General features: G+C 36.7%; 1 protein-coding gene across 2 annotated transcripts in view; it reads left to right on the forward strand.

Moving 5' to 3' along the window:
* SHPRH (SNF2 histone linker PHD RING helicase) overlaps positions 1–6,968 on the forward strand; it is a 51,581-nt gene extending 44,613 nt beyond the window's left edge. For both annotated transcript variants that reach the window (XM_065631647.1, XM_065631648.1), the window contains exons 26-30: positions 1,917–2,009; positions 2,570–2,656; positions 3,108–3,286; positions 4,991–5,071; positions 6,300–6,968. In XM_065631647.1, coding sequence (XP_065487719.1) covers positions 1,917–2,009; positions 2,570–2,656; positions 3,108–3,286; positions 4,991–5,071; positions 6,300–6,396 — 537 coding nt within the window. In that variant the 3' untranslated portion in view covers positions 6,397–6,968. The remainder of the gene's footprint in view (positions 1–1,916; positions 2,010–2,569; positions 2,657–3,107; positions 3,287–4,990; positions 5,072–6,299) is intronic.
* Positions 6,969–15,276: the final 8,308 nt, after the last annotated feature.

The raw sequence follows: 15,276 nt of genomic DNA on the forward strand, positions 1-15,276 counted from the left end.
AACTTGAGGTTTGTGAGTAATGAGTGGGATAACACATTTTTTAAGACAGACTGAAAACCAAGAACTCGTAATAGCAAAGGTGCTTCTATCAGTTTCATCTCTCTATAAATATTGATAATAAAATTGAAATAATTTATGCTGTGAACCAACGCTGTAGTCAATAGTTCAATGACAAGTCTAATATAGTTTAATATAAGTGGAGGGATAGAGAAATTTGCACACTTAGTTGCCTTATTTTGAAAAGAGAGCAAAAAGACTGTGACCACTTTGATCATTGTGCTGTTCTTCACCGTAGTTCCTCTGGCTGGTCTTGCACAAAGTCACACCTGTAGCACCTGAGTCACAGGAAGTCTGAAGGGTAGAAAGATCAACACCAGCGACTAAAGCCGCTTTCTCTTACAGCAGGGAAAAACAGGACCTATGGTAAGGTCCAGAAAAAGTCTCTGAGGAAAAGACAGAGCAGATTAGCAAGAATTGTCATCATTGAATCACAGATGAATGGTATCAGAAAAGCACATAAGTGGCCCTGGAATATATAGGAAATACCAAAAGTTAGTCTTGGATCTCCTAACTGAAGGTGGTTATGATTGGCAGGCAGCTGCCATAGGGCTGCAAATGTCATTCATCCTTGCAAAGCATAACACCTATTGACATAAGCATTTTTAATTGTCTGTCTGACTTTTGAAAACAGTGTTAATGTCTGCCAGGTGCAACAGATGTAATGAAACAAGCTGCTTTATTTCTGTGTCTATGACACAGAGCTGGAATCACCATGGAAGACCCTGGGAAATAAAATGGAACTTCTTATTGCAGCCTTTGGTAAAAGAGTCTACAGAAAGTCTTCTAGATGTATTTCTGGAGCATGCATTTAGCTGCATAACATATGAATGATCAAGTAGCACAGCATTGGTTCCAAACTTGTGCTTTGACTGCTGACATCCTTCCCCGCCAATTCTGCAAGCAGCATGACTTCAGTAAATTTGATCTGTCATTGTAGCGAGCCAACATCGTTAATTCAATGTTCAGAGGACAGGTGCAGACAGAAATAAAACAATATTTGCCCAGCCGAATCTAGTGCAGCTTGAAATTACTATGTGTGTAAGAACTAGTGAGGAATTAAGCAAAGGCTTCTTAAAAAAACCCAAAATATTAGGTAAAGTTGCTGTTGTACAAAGTACATACTGAAGGAAATGGAGATACTAAAGAACTGTTACTCAGAATCCTCTTTCTGACTTAGAGGGAAGAGTACAGAAGTCAAAATGGACAAGAAGTAGAATGTTGTATTGTTTTCATTAAGCACTGAAATACTTCTGAATGCAGAATATGAAGATGTTTTCATTGCAGCACGCAATCCTTTGAGACTTAATTAAATTGTATTTACCAATTCCTTATTATTTTAAATATAATTAACAAACTTCATAGTACTGAGCATAAGTTTGGTGTTGCCAGAGTCAGAAACAAAAGCAACAGAAATAGCATTCGGACGGGTTTTTTCATTGCCAGTTTTCAAGAGGTGTGAACGGAGGGAATTCTAAATGTGTGTTTGGAAGATTCCTTCAAGATTGTGCCACTGAGTTAAACCTCAGCAGGCCTGACTGGCACGTTGGTGCAAGTGCCCAGCTGGGGTGGCCATTCTGCCTCCTGCAGAACTAGGCAGCTCTATCTATGTGGCACTTCGTTACTCTGTGTACTGCACATGCCATAATACACCATGGATCCTATAGCAGTGCATAAGGGAGGTATAAAAGCAGTTCAGTGCTACTTAACCTGCCTTTCCTCCAGGTTGCTGATTTTTTTTTTTTAATTTGTGTAAGATACGGAAGAGTCCTAATATAACATTATTTGATAAAACAATGAATGTGGAATGAGTCGTTTGGTATCGTACTTTACTAATGCTGTTCTTTGACTTTTCAAAGGGAAGTCACTCCACCAAAGTGGAAGCTGTGGTCCGAACACTGAAGAGAATTCAATTTAAAGACCCGGGGGCTAAATCCTTAGTTTTCTCAACGGTATTAACTGCCATTTTCTGTTTTCTCTTTGTGTGTGTGTGATTTTAAAGAAGTCATAATATTTTCAGGAATTAGTTTAGCTACCAAGATGTTGAATCACTCTGTATAGCCACATGATTGTGTTCAGAATTTGTAGGGCAATTCATGTAACTGGGTCATGAACAATGATTGTAGTCAACAGATGTAAAAGCTTGTTTTCTTAAAGGTCAAACACTTAAACTTACATATGAGCATTAGAAATTCTAGATATTTTTAAATGTAATGTTCAGACACTTTTGATTCATTATAAAACTGGTTTTGTGATAGCTACCCTTTTTTTTTTTTTATTCAAGCTGATCTTTTAAACTACATTTCTTATTTAGTTTTATGAAAGATTTGGTTCCTGGCACATAATGTTTTTTTCTAACTCCTTTTTTAAACTGCAAATGCTAATATTTTGAAAGATCTTTTTATCTGCTTTCTCTTAGAGAAGATGATGAGTGTATTTTAGTTGTCACTGCTGCTTGTCGAGTTACTTTTATTGTGTTGTGTGGTTTGTTTTTTTTTCTTTTCTTTTACAGTGGCAAGATGTGTTGGACATAATTTCAAAAGCTTTGTATGACAACAACATGACTTTTTCTCAAATCAATGGAATTAATAAATTTCAGGTACGTAAAGGATATTTTTCTTGAAATTATTTTCAGTGGGGAAAATTACATTTCACAGAAGTTAATTTGATCCTTTTACTTCATTGCTTCATTTGAGAAACTGAAAGAGCAGCAAATTTGTTTGGCAGAAGCATTGATCTCCAGTTCATTCTAAAAATCATAATCACAAAAAGCCACAATTTAAACCCTTTGGAGATAAAACAGTACCTTCACTTTTGAGAAAGAAGCATTGGCATGGATGTTAAGGATGAGAAACGCTGATTAACATCGCGAGTTCTTGCCTTCCTGATGTCTGTGGAGTTCAGTTCTAGGATGACAGGTCTTGAATTGGTCGGGCTGCAAGACTTGCTCTGGGGCCTGTAGTAGCTGCTATAATGTCTTCAAAATATAGAGATGTCCCCCACACTCTCTGTGGAACTTTTGTCACACTGCTGTGGTATTTGCCTTTTAGGAGAATCTCTCTGCATTTAAATATGATCCAAACATCAATATTTTGCTGCTGCCTCTTCACACTGGTTCCAATGGACTAAACATCATCGAAGCGACTCACGTTCTGCTTGTGGAACCCATTCTGAATCCTGCACATGAGCTACAGGCTATTGGCAGAGTACATCGTATTGGCCAAACAAAGTAAGAGTTAAAATTGCATTGAGTTGTTTAGATATGATCCAGAATAGAACTGCATACTGGAATCAAAATAAATCTAGTTCATTGAACTTCTCAGTTTTGGAGATGAGGGTATTCATAGGAATCCTATTTTTAAAGATGATCATATAAGGGACAGAATGATTAAAACCGAAAAAAAAAAAAATTTGCTGAAAATACACAGCGTGTATTTTAGGGAGCTCTTTTGTGCTGCAGGGTTGAGATGCAGAAGGAAATTGCATTTAGGCATTCAAGAAGAGTGTAGGCTCTTGAGTCCAAAATCCTGTAGATTTTACATGGGTAATATTGAACACTTAACAAAGGTTTTGGAAAGTTTGTTCTGAACGGATAAGATCTGTATTTTTTCTTTAGGTTTCATGTCACTTGAAAAAATAATAAAAATCCACTGTACATGAGTGAGGAAAAATAGCTGGAATCAATTCTGGAATAATAATATTCTAGAATAATACTGGGGTTTGTGTTCTGGAAGTGGAGGCAAAGTGAGAGGGCATGAATGAGTACATATGTGAAAGAATGTTTATGAAGAGGTTGATATTTGGTAAAGATGTTGAATTAACTGTGAGGACATTAGAAAGATCAGTTGCAACAGCCTGCATTATAATTTTACATGATGCTGGCACCAAAGGTCTGGCAAAAACCTTGCAATAAAACCAGCAAGAATGTATGTTGTACTTCTTAAGAATAAGACTTCGGCGAGGTTTATTTGAAAAATAAGTACCGTGAGCATAAGGGAATAGTCTGTTTAGTTTCACTGGTGCAACTGTTACCAGTTCAGTGGAGTTCTTATTTACTTCTCTCTTTTTTGGGTATTCCTTTTCCTCTGGATCACTAAGTATTCCCCCTGAATTCCTCTTGTGTAACATTACCTGCCAAAGTTTCAACTTAAGATCTGAAAACCAACCAAGCACTTTGAAGGGTTCATATATTGAAAAATATTTATATTTGGGAGCTTGGATTGATTTTTTTTTTTTCTTCATTTTTATCTTTGGAGCTCTTTTTAATTTCACTTTCTTCTGCCTGACGTCACTGTCTTTCTTTTTATTACATCTTTATTCTTGAAATTTTATTTTGCAAATTAAATTCTCATTTTTTACGTTTATTGACATTTGGGTTTTTGTTTTACTGGTGTTTACAATTTCATGTTTACGGATGATGATTACTGACTTTAAAAAAAATTGTAGTATTTTGCCATCTTCAAGAACCTTATTGTTAAAACTCTGGGAATGAGCTTTAATTATCCATCACACTGAGCTCGGTCTCTTGGAGTGACTTGTGACAATGCAGTATAAACATCATATATAACCAGTGGACCAAAGTAATTTCTTTAAACAACAGGTTGGGCTCTTGAGGACTGTTCGTTTGTAGCAGGGACACAGAAAACAGAACTTTGCCCAGCATCTGCCTTAGGAATTTAGTTTATATAGCTTATGTTCATTTAGTATGTGATCCAGCCAAATGGAAGTGTGTGCTCTGGGAGGCACTAAGCATCCCTAAATGTCAGTGGAAGGTGTTAAACACCTTGTGAGTTTTCTTTCTTAAAATACGGAGGTGTTTTTTCAGCACTCTTACAATAATTAGTGTGAGACAGAAATGTGCTCTTGAACTTTGACAGTACAGCATAACTTGTGCTCACTTCTGATCTTGTTTTCTTTTTTTAAACACATTCAGATCTACCATTGTTCATAGGTTCCTGATAAAAGCAACAATAGAAGAGAGAATGCAAACTATGCTGAAAACTGTAGATAGAAGGTATGTATTGATGTTGGTTTTTTTAAAAAAAAATCTTTATTGCACTGAAAATGAAAAGGTGGTTCTCAACCATACTTTTATTACAGTTAGGTATGTATATCTTACATATAAATTTCAAATGTTCTCCTTCAAATTGTTTTGATTGACGAAAAGTTTTAAGACCTGAAAAATTGATGTTTTAATCTGGTTCCAGTAACTTGAACCTTAAGGTATTGTCTTTCTCTGGAAAATATTTTGGTTACATTTTGTATATTGTTTTCATAAAAGCTCAATTAATATATTATGTATTATGATTTATCTTTTCAGTTTACCTATTCCATTAGTATAAAAGCATTGCAAGTAATGGAGTAATACTAAGCCTGCCACAGTAACAGCATATGTTATAAGCTCTAATATAGGACATTAATTCATTATTTTTGAATTCTACAAATGTAGTCTGTCAGTTCTGCGTCAAACTAGTTGGTTTTGCAGTCAGTGCAAGTGATGTCCAGATGCTCGCTCATAAGTCAGTCTAGTGTGGAGACACAGAAAGCAGTTTTCACTGTGTTTATCTTTTCAAAATCTATAAGCAATGACAGAGTGGGAGTAGAAAAAAAAAGTTGTATTTACATTTTTTATGCAGACAGTATAAGAGGTTTGTATAATACTTCTTTAACTATGTTGTATACGCCTAACAAAGCTAGGAGGAGGCCTTAGTTTAGGAAAATTAGTTACTTTTCCAATTTTTTGGCTGTTACAGATCATAAGACTAAAAATTTACATGCATGTCTCTGGCTGTAGTTATGAAAGATTTCAGCTTTAGCTTTGAAAGAATTATTTCATCAGTTTCCATTTCTGTAAGTAGTGCTTACTATTACTTATAAAATTCCGATAAATATATAGTGATTGAGTGATGCAGTGAGGGCTGATGTTTTGAACGTAATATCAAACCTCATGCTTGGGAGCTGAAGCCAATCCCTTAGATTTTAGGAGGGCAAAGCGGATTATGCCATGTTCTGCTGCCTCTGCGGGGTTTGGTGTTGAGCACTGTTAGCGACAGTGTCTTAAAAAGTGCAAGAGAAGTAGCTGATCAGGGTATGTGTTTTCCTGATGGAAAGTGTGTTTCCCTGCTGAGCTTCAAAGCTGAACAGTTATTAGACTCTGACCTGTGTGGTCTGTCTTCCGCACATACAGCTTGTTACTTATCGTGATTCCTTCTCTGATGTCTGTGTGCCATTTTTTCCCACAGCCACACAAGCTCTTCCATGAAACAGTCAGAAGCCTCCGTTCTGACAGTGGCAGATTTGGCTGACCTTTTCACAGAGGAAACTGAAGAACTTGAGTAAAAACATTGGTTTGGCCTACTGAAATCAGAAAGTACCTCACCTAATAAGCATCGATATATAATCCACTTGATCTGTCGTTCCTATAAACATCATCTAATGTTGGTCTGTAACAAAGCTATTGGAAATCAAAAAGTCTTAATTGTTACTGTTCTATTCTGTGGCAGGTTTTAGCAGCACGCACTTCTAATAGCACTGGAGGAAACTTGCACTTTGCACGTTGTACAAAAACATGGATTTTATTCCCAAAGAGCATTTGAGCTGGGTGCTAGAACTGAAATCTTAGACCCTTGGTTGAGAGGATTTTTATCATCAGGTTTGGCTAGTACCTCAGTCTGAGAGCAAAACTAGGTGGGTGGTTGGGTGGGAAAGGGAAGCAAAAAACCACATATCTAATTTTTTTTTTTACTGTACAAAGAATTATTAGAAAGAATGACTGTAAATTAATATTCTTCTAGAAAAAGCTTGTTAGTATTTAATGCAGAGTTACCAAATGTCTTACTGGTAACACTTTAAATGACTAATCTTTACTAATAATTTGGATATTTGTATTAGGCTTTTAGATATTCATAAAGACTTGTGACAGTTAAAAATTTCATTGTTAATGCTTACTCACTGCAAAATGATGAAAATTAAATTATGCTTTTTGTATATGTGTTGGTCTGGAAGTCAGTTAAATTCTTGAACTTACTGAACGTGGTTTTGCTTATTCTTGAAGCCATGACTGGTTTAGTGCTTTATTTAAAAAAACAAAAGAAACAAAAAAAACCAGTAATGCATTTGTTAAAGAATTTTTAAAAAATCAGTTGGTTAAGCTGCTGATCACTTTCTAATAATTTAGGGCTCGTGTTCGTTTCCTCACCCTGATTTCTGTGTCTAGTTCTCCCCTCAAACATGCAGCAATCTAAATATTGAAAATAGATGAGATTGTTATGCAGTGTAACTATTAGATACATTGTTGAAGTTAGATAATCAGTGGAGACAGATGAAACTTTTGTGGAACTTCATCCTTAGATATGTGAGATCGCTCGACCCCATCTCTGACAGTAGAGAGTTTAAAAAACGAATGTAGGTTAACTTAGACTGCTGAAAGTAGACAAGATAAATTTTAAGCCTTTTGGCTTAGGTTAGGGATACACATTTGGATAACACCATTTCTGAAGGTATTGCAGAAGCAAGCTCAGTTACACAGTTAATGCTAAATGCAATTTTGTGTATAGAAACTGGGCAAATGTATGTGCATAAGCAACAGGCTGTTTCTCTGAGATTGCAAGATTTACTGTTTCAGTAGACAATGTTTTTTGTATATTTTAGAAATCTTACTTGAGGTTGAAATTAAAATGATTCTTTTAAGAAATCTCATCTTAGAATTTTTACTCGAGTCATGTCTGCTAAATAGATTTGCTGTACAGTTATTGAGCTTCTTGAGTTGTGTTTTCAAGCATCGGACATGTGAGTTGCACCATTTGGGTATTAAGCCTGTCTGCATGGCAGGCAAGTTTTCCACTGCTGACAACAATTGTGAATAGAATTGACATTAACGATATTGTATCAAGAAGTGGGTTTGGCATTTATAGTTTGTCCTTCTGGACTGATTAGATCATTTGTTCTAAAGACGAGTAAATTTACAGACAATGTATCTTCATTTCCCATATTTGTAATATGTATTAGTTTTATTTATACATTTTGGCTTGGAGATTACTGATTTTCTGTGGATTACAATTTGCGCAAGGCAAATAGAATAGATAGCAGACTTCTTAAAAATGAGGTTGATGAAACAGTTTGCACAGAGACTGTGACATCTCCATCGTTGAACATATTAGGAACTCAAATGACCCTGAGCAACCTGATCCAGCTCGAAAGTTGGCCCTACTTTGAGTGGTGTGTTGGACCAGATGACCTCCATGGATCCCTTCCAGTCTAAATTATTCTACAGTGTACTGGAGATCATGCTGTGCAAACACTCCAGGAACGCTGAGGGCAACAACGTTCCAGTTTCCTTATCGTCCTCAGAGAATTTTAATGTTGCACAACGTCATGTGATTGAACAAGGAGCTGCTGTTCACTGAGAAATGATATAGCTATGTTAAAAACTGTGAAAGCACATAGTGTTTACATCCGTAGCTGCCATTTCAAATAACCAGGTGTGGCAATAATAGTTGTCAGTGAATGTGGAGAGAGAAGCAAACTGAAAAATATCTGCTATGAGAGGTTTCCCAAGCTCTTTAAGTTTTTGGCTTATTAATATAAAGATGATGGTTTCATTGTTTGTTTACAGAAATGTGGCTTTTCCATGCAAAAGCATAGCTTCTCATCAAGCAGTGCTTGAGTCTTTAGTCATGACTTGCTGTTACGTGACCAAAAAAAGTAGTAAGGAATGCCAGAGACCTCAGTCTGGGTGCTCTCCTGACTGCCCTGGAGCACCAGGTCCTAGAGCTCTGGAGATATGATGTTAAAATGTGTGCACTAGTTGTGTTAAGGCAACTCTTCAAATTGGAAGGTTAAACCATTGGAGCCTGTGTCAGTAGTAAATGCATTCTTCGAAGTTTCACATAATATTAAGTACAGAGACTAAATTTAAAGAACAATTTTGAAAAAGAAACCAAACTCTAATTTACCACTTTTTGCAATTCTTTGCAACCCTTAGTTTCTTTGACAAAGATTTTCTTTCAGACATTTTAAGACACCTCATGAGGTGAACTCCTTTTTTTTTTTTTCTTTTTACTTCTTTTTTCTTTTTTCCCTTCTCCTTTTTTTTTCCTTTTTTATTTTTTTTCATTTTTTTCTTTTCTTTTTTATTAATCTGCTAAGGGTGCAGCTTGTATGTCTGCAGTGCTTTTCTCTTATCAAAGCACATTAAGCCTATTTTCATGGTGCTGCTGTGATTTTGCTCTCTATCAAGAGAACACTTTTGAATGACGGTATCTTAGCTGAGAACAAACTTTGGCCTATTGTACTGGTTCCAATATACTCATAGAAATGGCATTTTCCACAGAAGACAGAAATCTATAAATACTAACTGCAGTGTTTACATAATATTTTTCTCGATATACCCACGGTCAAGTACCAGACTCTCATATGCTCTCCTGCTAAAACATGTAAACATGATCCCAGTTGACAGTATTGTTTATCCAGCAAAGTCAGTCCCTTTAAAAATGAGGCTCCAAGAGACTCCAAAGTGCTCAGTGCTGACCTGTCATCTCTTTCAGTTACATGACAAATAATGTTAGGAGTTTTTTGACTGTAATCAGTGGGGATTTCAGGACAGGTTTTTCTCCCTGTATATAAAAGTTCAGTGCCTTGTAGAACAGAGCTGTCATCTTATTTGGGTATCTGTAAAAGCTTGATGCAAGTAGTAGACTTCCTTGAACCACACAGTATGATAGTGTTGGAAGCTAAGAGTGGATTCCCTTAAGGTATTAAATTGAGCTCTGCAGATTTCACTGTGGATCTTTAAATGAGTTTGTAAATGAAGGTCCTCTTTGCTCTTTTAAATCAGTCTATGCCAGGAGAAGGTTTTCAGTGAAAGTCCAGGATACACTATAGTTTTCATGCAGGTCAGATACTACACAATAATATTTACCTCAGTCTTCTCATGCATATTAAAGTTGCATATTAAGGAACAGACATAGGAATTGGTGATGCTTTTTGTGAGAGAGGTCTTCCAAAACCACTTTTCTGCCAATATCTGTAGAGGCATTCAAGTGCTCTGCCAGCAGAGGACCCTCTGCTTCAGAAGTAACTGTGCTTCAATACAAATGTGAGTGGGATCCTACAGAAGAAAAAATGCATAGTTGTTTCCAGTTAAAACCATAATTAGACATATTTCCTCCTGTAGGATTCTGTCTGGATTAGTGGCTGAGGACCAGTTAACTCTTTAGCACTCTCTTTTCTGACACAAACAGCGCTGTCCTTTCCCATCGTTTTTTGCAATCCTTTCGACTACATTATATTTTCCATGAGTCTCAGAATTATTTGTTTAATTAGCAACTGTGCTTTAGTTAAATTGGAGGGGAAAAAGTCTGTATTGATCAATCTTGCATTGACCAATGTAAGAAAAATTAACCTTGAAATGTATTGTTCCTTCAAAGTAAGGAATTACATGAATTTCTAAAGGAATTTTTATTTCTTCTAGCTATAAATGGAGCCTGTTTCTGAAGCTTAATCTGCTTGAAGTCTGTATAAGGTTTTCTACAGACCGAAAGGCTAGATGCAAAACCACTGTGCCTGTGCTTTTCCTCCTTTTTTTAGTTACCTGAAACAAGTAAGGTCTTTAAAAGATTGTATACTAAAAATGTAGGTTAAAGGAATGCCATAATGGAGGAAAAAAAAGGATGCCAAAGACATCCCTGTCTCTTCCAGTCTGTCTGTCTGTGTATGTGTTTCCCTTTCTCTCTTTCTGCCATCTCATCCCACTGTCCCCATCCTTCACTCACCCCTGGCTCGCTGAGTTAGTCACAAAGAAAATTTATTTGGTCAGTGGAATGAGAGTAAGAGAGTCATAATCCATAAAATGGCTACAGTGAAACTAGCTTATTGTGTCAGAGGAAAGGTGTCAGGGGCAAGGGAATTTTAGCCTGGTATAAATTCTTTTTTTGTACCTGTAATGTCTTCATTTACCCCTATGCTTCACCACCGTAGAAGCAGATGTTGAATTTCAGTCTGTTAACTTTTATATTTCAGGTTTTATAACATACAGCTGACGTATGAAACAACCTGTTAATCTAATTACTAAGCAATCAGTGAAGCTTACAAGTTTTTAATTGTAACGTCTATAGGTTTTTGGATTCATTAAGTGCACCTGAACAACTGTCACCAGTCCTGGTTCCTCCACTGTCTTCTCTATAGAGGAGAAGGAAAATATAGGTAACTATTGAATCACTGTAATATTGAATTCAAGTCCCAAGTAGTCATTCTACATATTTTACAGTCACACACTGTGTAACAAAGAGGACAGATAGTTGAACTTGTAGCTTTCAAATGCAGCTAAGGAATTAAGTCATTGGAGGGGGAGGTAAATGGCACAGGCTTTCTAAATACTAGAATAGTTCTACTTAGAAAGTTAAAATGTGAGATATCTGTAAACCTTCTATATCCAAGATGTCAGCCTTCCAGGGCTTAAATTCCAAGTCTCTTTGTTTTGTCTGTTTCTAGATTTCACACAAGCAAGTGCCCATCCCCATTCATTCAACTGGACACATTCCAAATCTTATCAGTTTAGGAACAGATGTGTATTTCCATCATGTAACATCTCTTGGTTTGATAGCAACCTTCACATCAGGTAGAAACTACCTTTCCAAATTCTACCAAGTGTAAGGTCTGACTGTTTACAGGGTGTCTCAAAATGTGAGTTGTTAATGTAGGCTAGCTTAGATAACCGCCCATCTGAGAGGGATTATTTTTGTGTAATTTCCAAGCATTACTGTATTGGCCTGTGGAACAATAATTCCTGGTTGTAAAAAGTTTTTGATCTGTTTGTTACTGTACAGGCCATTTCCTGCTCACAAGAGGACATTTGCTCCCAAAATGGCAAATAATTATACTAATTCTTCCTTCTCCCATGTAAATTAATGTACCTTTTTATTACAAGGATGTATACAGCAGCTGCAAGCAGTGGAATTGGTTTCTATTCCATCTTCTCGATATACTGGAAAGTAAACCAAAGTAGTAGAGGTATAAAGCTAATAGCTCCTCCCTGCAATGTTTTCTTTGATATGTGGCACTTTTGAAAATATATACCCACTTTATTCTGCAACAAATATACCTAAATATGACATAAGATTTCCATAGTGTATGACCATGCTCTTAAATGCATGCCACCTTTGTAATGCTGACCTTCAGCTCCCGGAGGGAGCACACTGTGTGTCTGGTCCACACAGGAAGGGCACCAGCAACAAGGAAAGGACATATGTGTGGTGTCCTAGTCTTCTACAGAGTCTTGCTAAAGTGATGTAGGACATAGTGGAAATTATTATACTGTGCTAACTGCTGCCACTATGATTAGGCCTTGAAAGCAGAGCTGATGAAAAGACATTGTGCCGTACAGCCCCTCTTACAGAGATAGGAAGCCCAGAGCAGCCAGAAAAGACATGGAGGAAATATCTCCAAGTCCCAGTGATCCATTCCTGTCTGCTGAAGCTGTTGCACATGCTGCACTGGAGCTAGAACCTATACTGGATGGAGCTGGGGAGGAGGTTGGGGGAGAAATTTGAGGAATAGTTGTAAAACCTTCCTGAGTGCCCTTCTGCTGATTTTCCTGTGGGAGGAATGAGTCACTGATATGAGCCATGAATAAACAAAGGATGAAAGATCGTAAGTGTAACCTATTCATTGGAGCTTAGTGTTCATCTAAAGGCCATGCCATATTTTTGTGTGTTCATGAGTTTATAATCATTTTTTTCCTGAAATATTGGGATATGAATATACAGGGCTTTGCAGTGTTTGAGCTAACTGGAATATTGAGAAGTTTTATCTCTGTGATGCATGTTTTAGCGTGCACCTAAGATAAGTCATAGCCAAATTAATGTTGTGGATTTGTGAAGGATAACAGTTCAAACTCATATGAAATAAATGTATAGACCTCCCTGAAACAAACTGACAAGTTTTGCTTAATTAAGGAAAGATAATGAATCACTTCTGCTGTAAATGCACAAACATCTCTGAAGGGGAAAGACATGGGCTTTGTAATTGCCACTTGGGAAGTTTTGCACCGAGTGAAGTTGCATCTCAGCAGAGGGGATGGGAGGCAGTGAGCCGGGAGCAGCCCTGATGGGCAGCACAGAGCGCTGAGAAGTCTTGCCAAAGCTTCGAGCCTGCTGTGTCAGAAGATATTTCTTACAAATCTCTCCTTTTATATACTGTGATCATCGGGCATCTTGCAAGCATAGATCTCCTGTAAAGTTTCTCCCATTCTTAACATCTGCTTTGTCCATCAGCAAGCTACCACAACTCGAAAGGGGTTTTCTGTTTTCTCTGTGGAGCATGTATTTCTTTTTTGTTACTTATTCTTAACAAAGGTGGGTGCCTCTGAATCATTTACAGCTCTCATTAAAAACCTCCAAAGTAGAATTGAGGGACAAAACACCAAAGGGGTGGACAAAGCAAATGAAGTGAGGGGGTTTCTACTTCTGCCTAATAAAGAGCACACCGTGCTGCTTTTCTAGAACAGGAGAAGAGTGTGTGGGTGGGGGTGGGTCTGGTCCTGTCCTGGGGGAATCAATTCTAAAATAGGTAGAAAAGACTTCCTGAGTAGCCTTGGCCTCCGCTAACTCCACACTGTAGGAATCCCATTGTTGGGTACAGAGCACTATTTGGTCATTTTTTTGGCAGGCACTTGTTTCTGTGGAAAAGTTTTAAAGCCCAAAACCATGACACTGGACTTCAAGTCTGGAGGGGTTCTTTCACCTTCTCTTGAACTGAAGAAAACTCCACCTTTTCTGCCCACCAGATCAAGCAGCAGGAAGGGCAAAAATACAGAGAGCTCTTCAGCAATACCCCTGACTGTGCACTGCAGGGGGAAGTTTGATACAGTGCTTTGCAACATACTGTTTGCTGGCTGTATGTGCACTAATTTCTTTGACTTCAGCAGATGATGCTGACATGGGAGAGGGTGCCTGGTATATTTTTCTTGAAGAAAATACCATCATTGATAATTGAAAAAGGGTATTTCCCTGGAGCAGCTATAGCAACATAGAAACCCTGTAAGCCAGGTTCTTAACATATATGGATGTAATTGTCAGCTTTGAAACTTAAACCAGAATCTATCATAGCTCTGTAATAACAAGAGGCAGTACTTCCTTGGTATCATGCTGATGTACAGTGGGAGGTAGAATAATTTTAGATGTTACCAAAACAAAATTTCTTTCATAACCTTTGAATTAGTTTTCTACTATAACTTTGTTGCTTACAAAAAGATAACTAGAACCTTTGTAGTGTTTTAAATCTAAATAGGTACAGATTTTAAAATAAAATGGTCAGTTGCCCTAGTGTCAGCTGTGCCACTTTCTCATTTATTCATGTTATTACTTGGTTACTGTAATAATGTTAAATTTAAAAATCATTTTCAAATTAATACAAGATAGATCTTTGAATTTAATTTTTTTCAAGTATTGTTTTAGTAATCAAATTACTACAAAGTATATAAATTACCAACTTTTTAATAGAAAAATGTCTTCTTTTATATAAATAGATATTAATAAATACTTTATCAGGTATTTGCAAGCAGTTCGATGTCCTATAATTTAATGATAGATTTCAGTGTGGAAACAGAGAATAATTGAATTTTTCTAGTAATAGAATAGTGAAACTAATCAGCTTTTGCAGTGGCAAGGTAATGACTTTTAGAAAGCAACACATGGGAGAGAAAAGAGCAGTTTTCAATTGTGTTCCAAAACTGAAATTCCTGGAAGATAAGCCAAGGAAAAGTATTTTGATTACCTGATCTATTTCCTTGTGTTACATAGACACTACAATTTCAATGAAATAATTTATCTAGAAAGTAGCAAAGCTAAATTTTAGTTTGAAAATTACCAGGGATGGATAAATGTACAACTTAATGTTCTCTTGGTCTCTGAGTAACTTAACATTCCCGTCAACAGCCTTTCTTTTGCATTCACAATTTTCTGTTAGAATTACTTCATACAGTCTCTTAACGTTTGCAGCTGTTCCAAAGTCTTTGTGAACACAAGATTTTGTCTTATATTACCCTGCTACTGAAATAATAATGATTGTTGTAATAGTCATTAAATATACTTTTCTTTCTGTCTTTCTGGTTTATGGAAAAATAGCTGGTGCCTCTACTGAAAGACAGTGCTTAATAATTTGTGTTCCTAATCATTTTCCTCAGTGTGTCACTGAATTGTCTGATAGATGTTTCCTGTTAAA

This window comes from Caloenas nicobarica, chromosome 3, assembly GCF_036013445.1.
Source record: "Caloenas nicobarica isolate bCalNic1 chromosome 3, bCalNic1.hap1, whole genome shotgun sequence".
NCBI classification, from domain to species: Eukaryota; Metazoa; Chordata; class Aves; order Columbiformes; family Columbidae; genus Caloenas; species Caloenas nicobarica.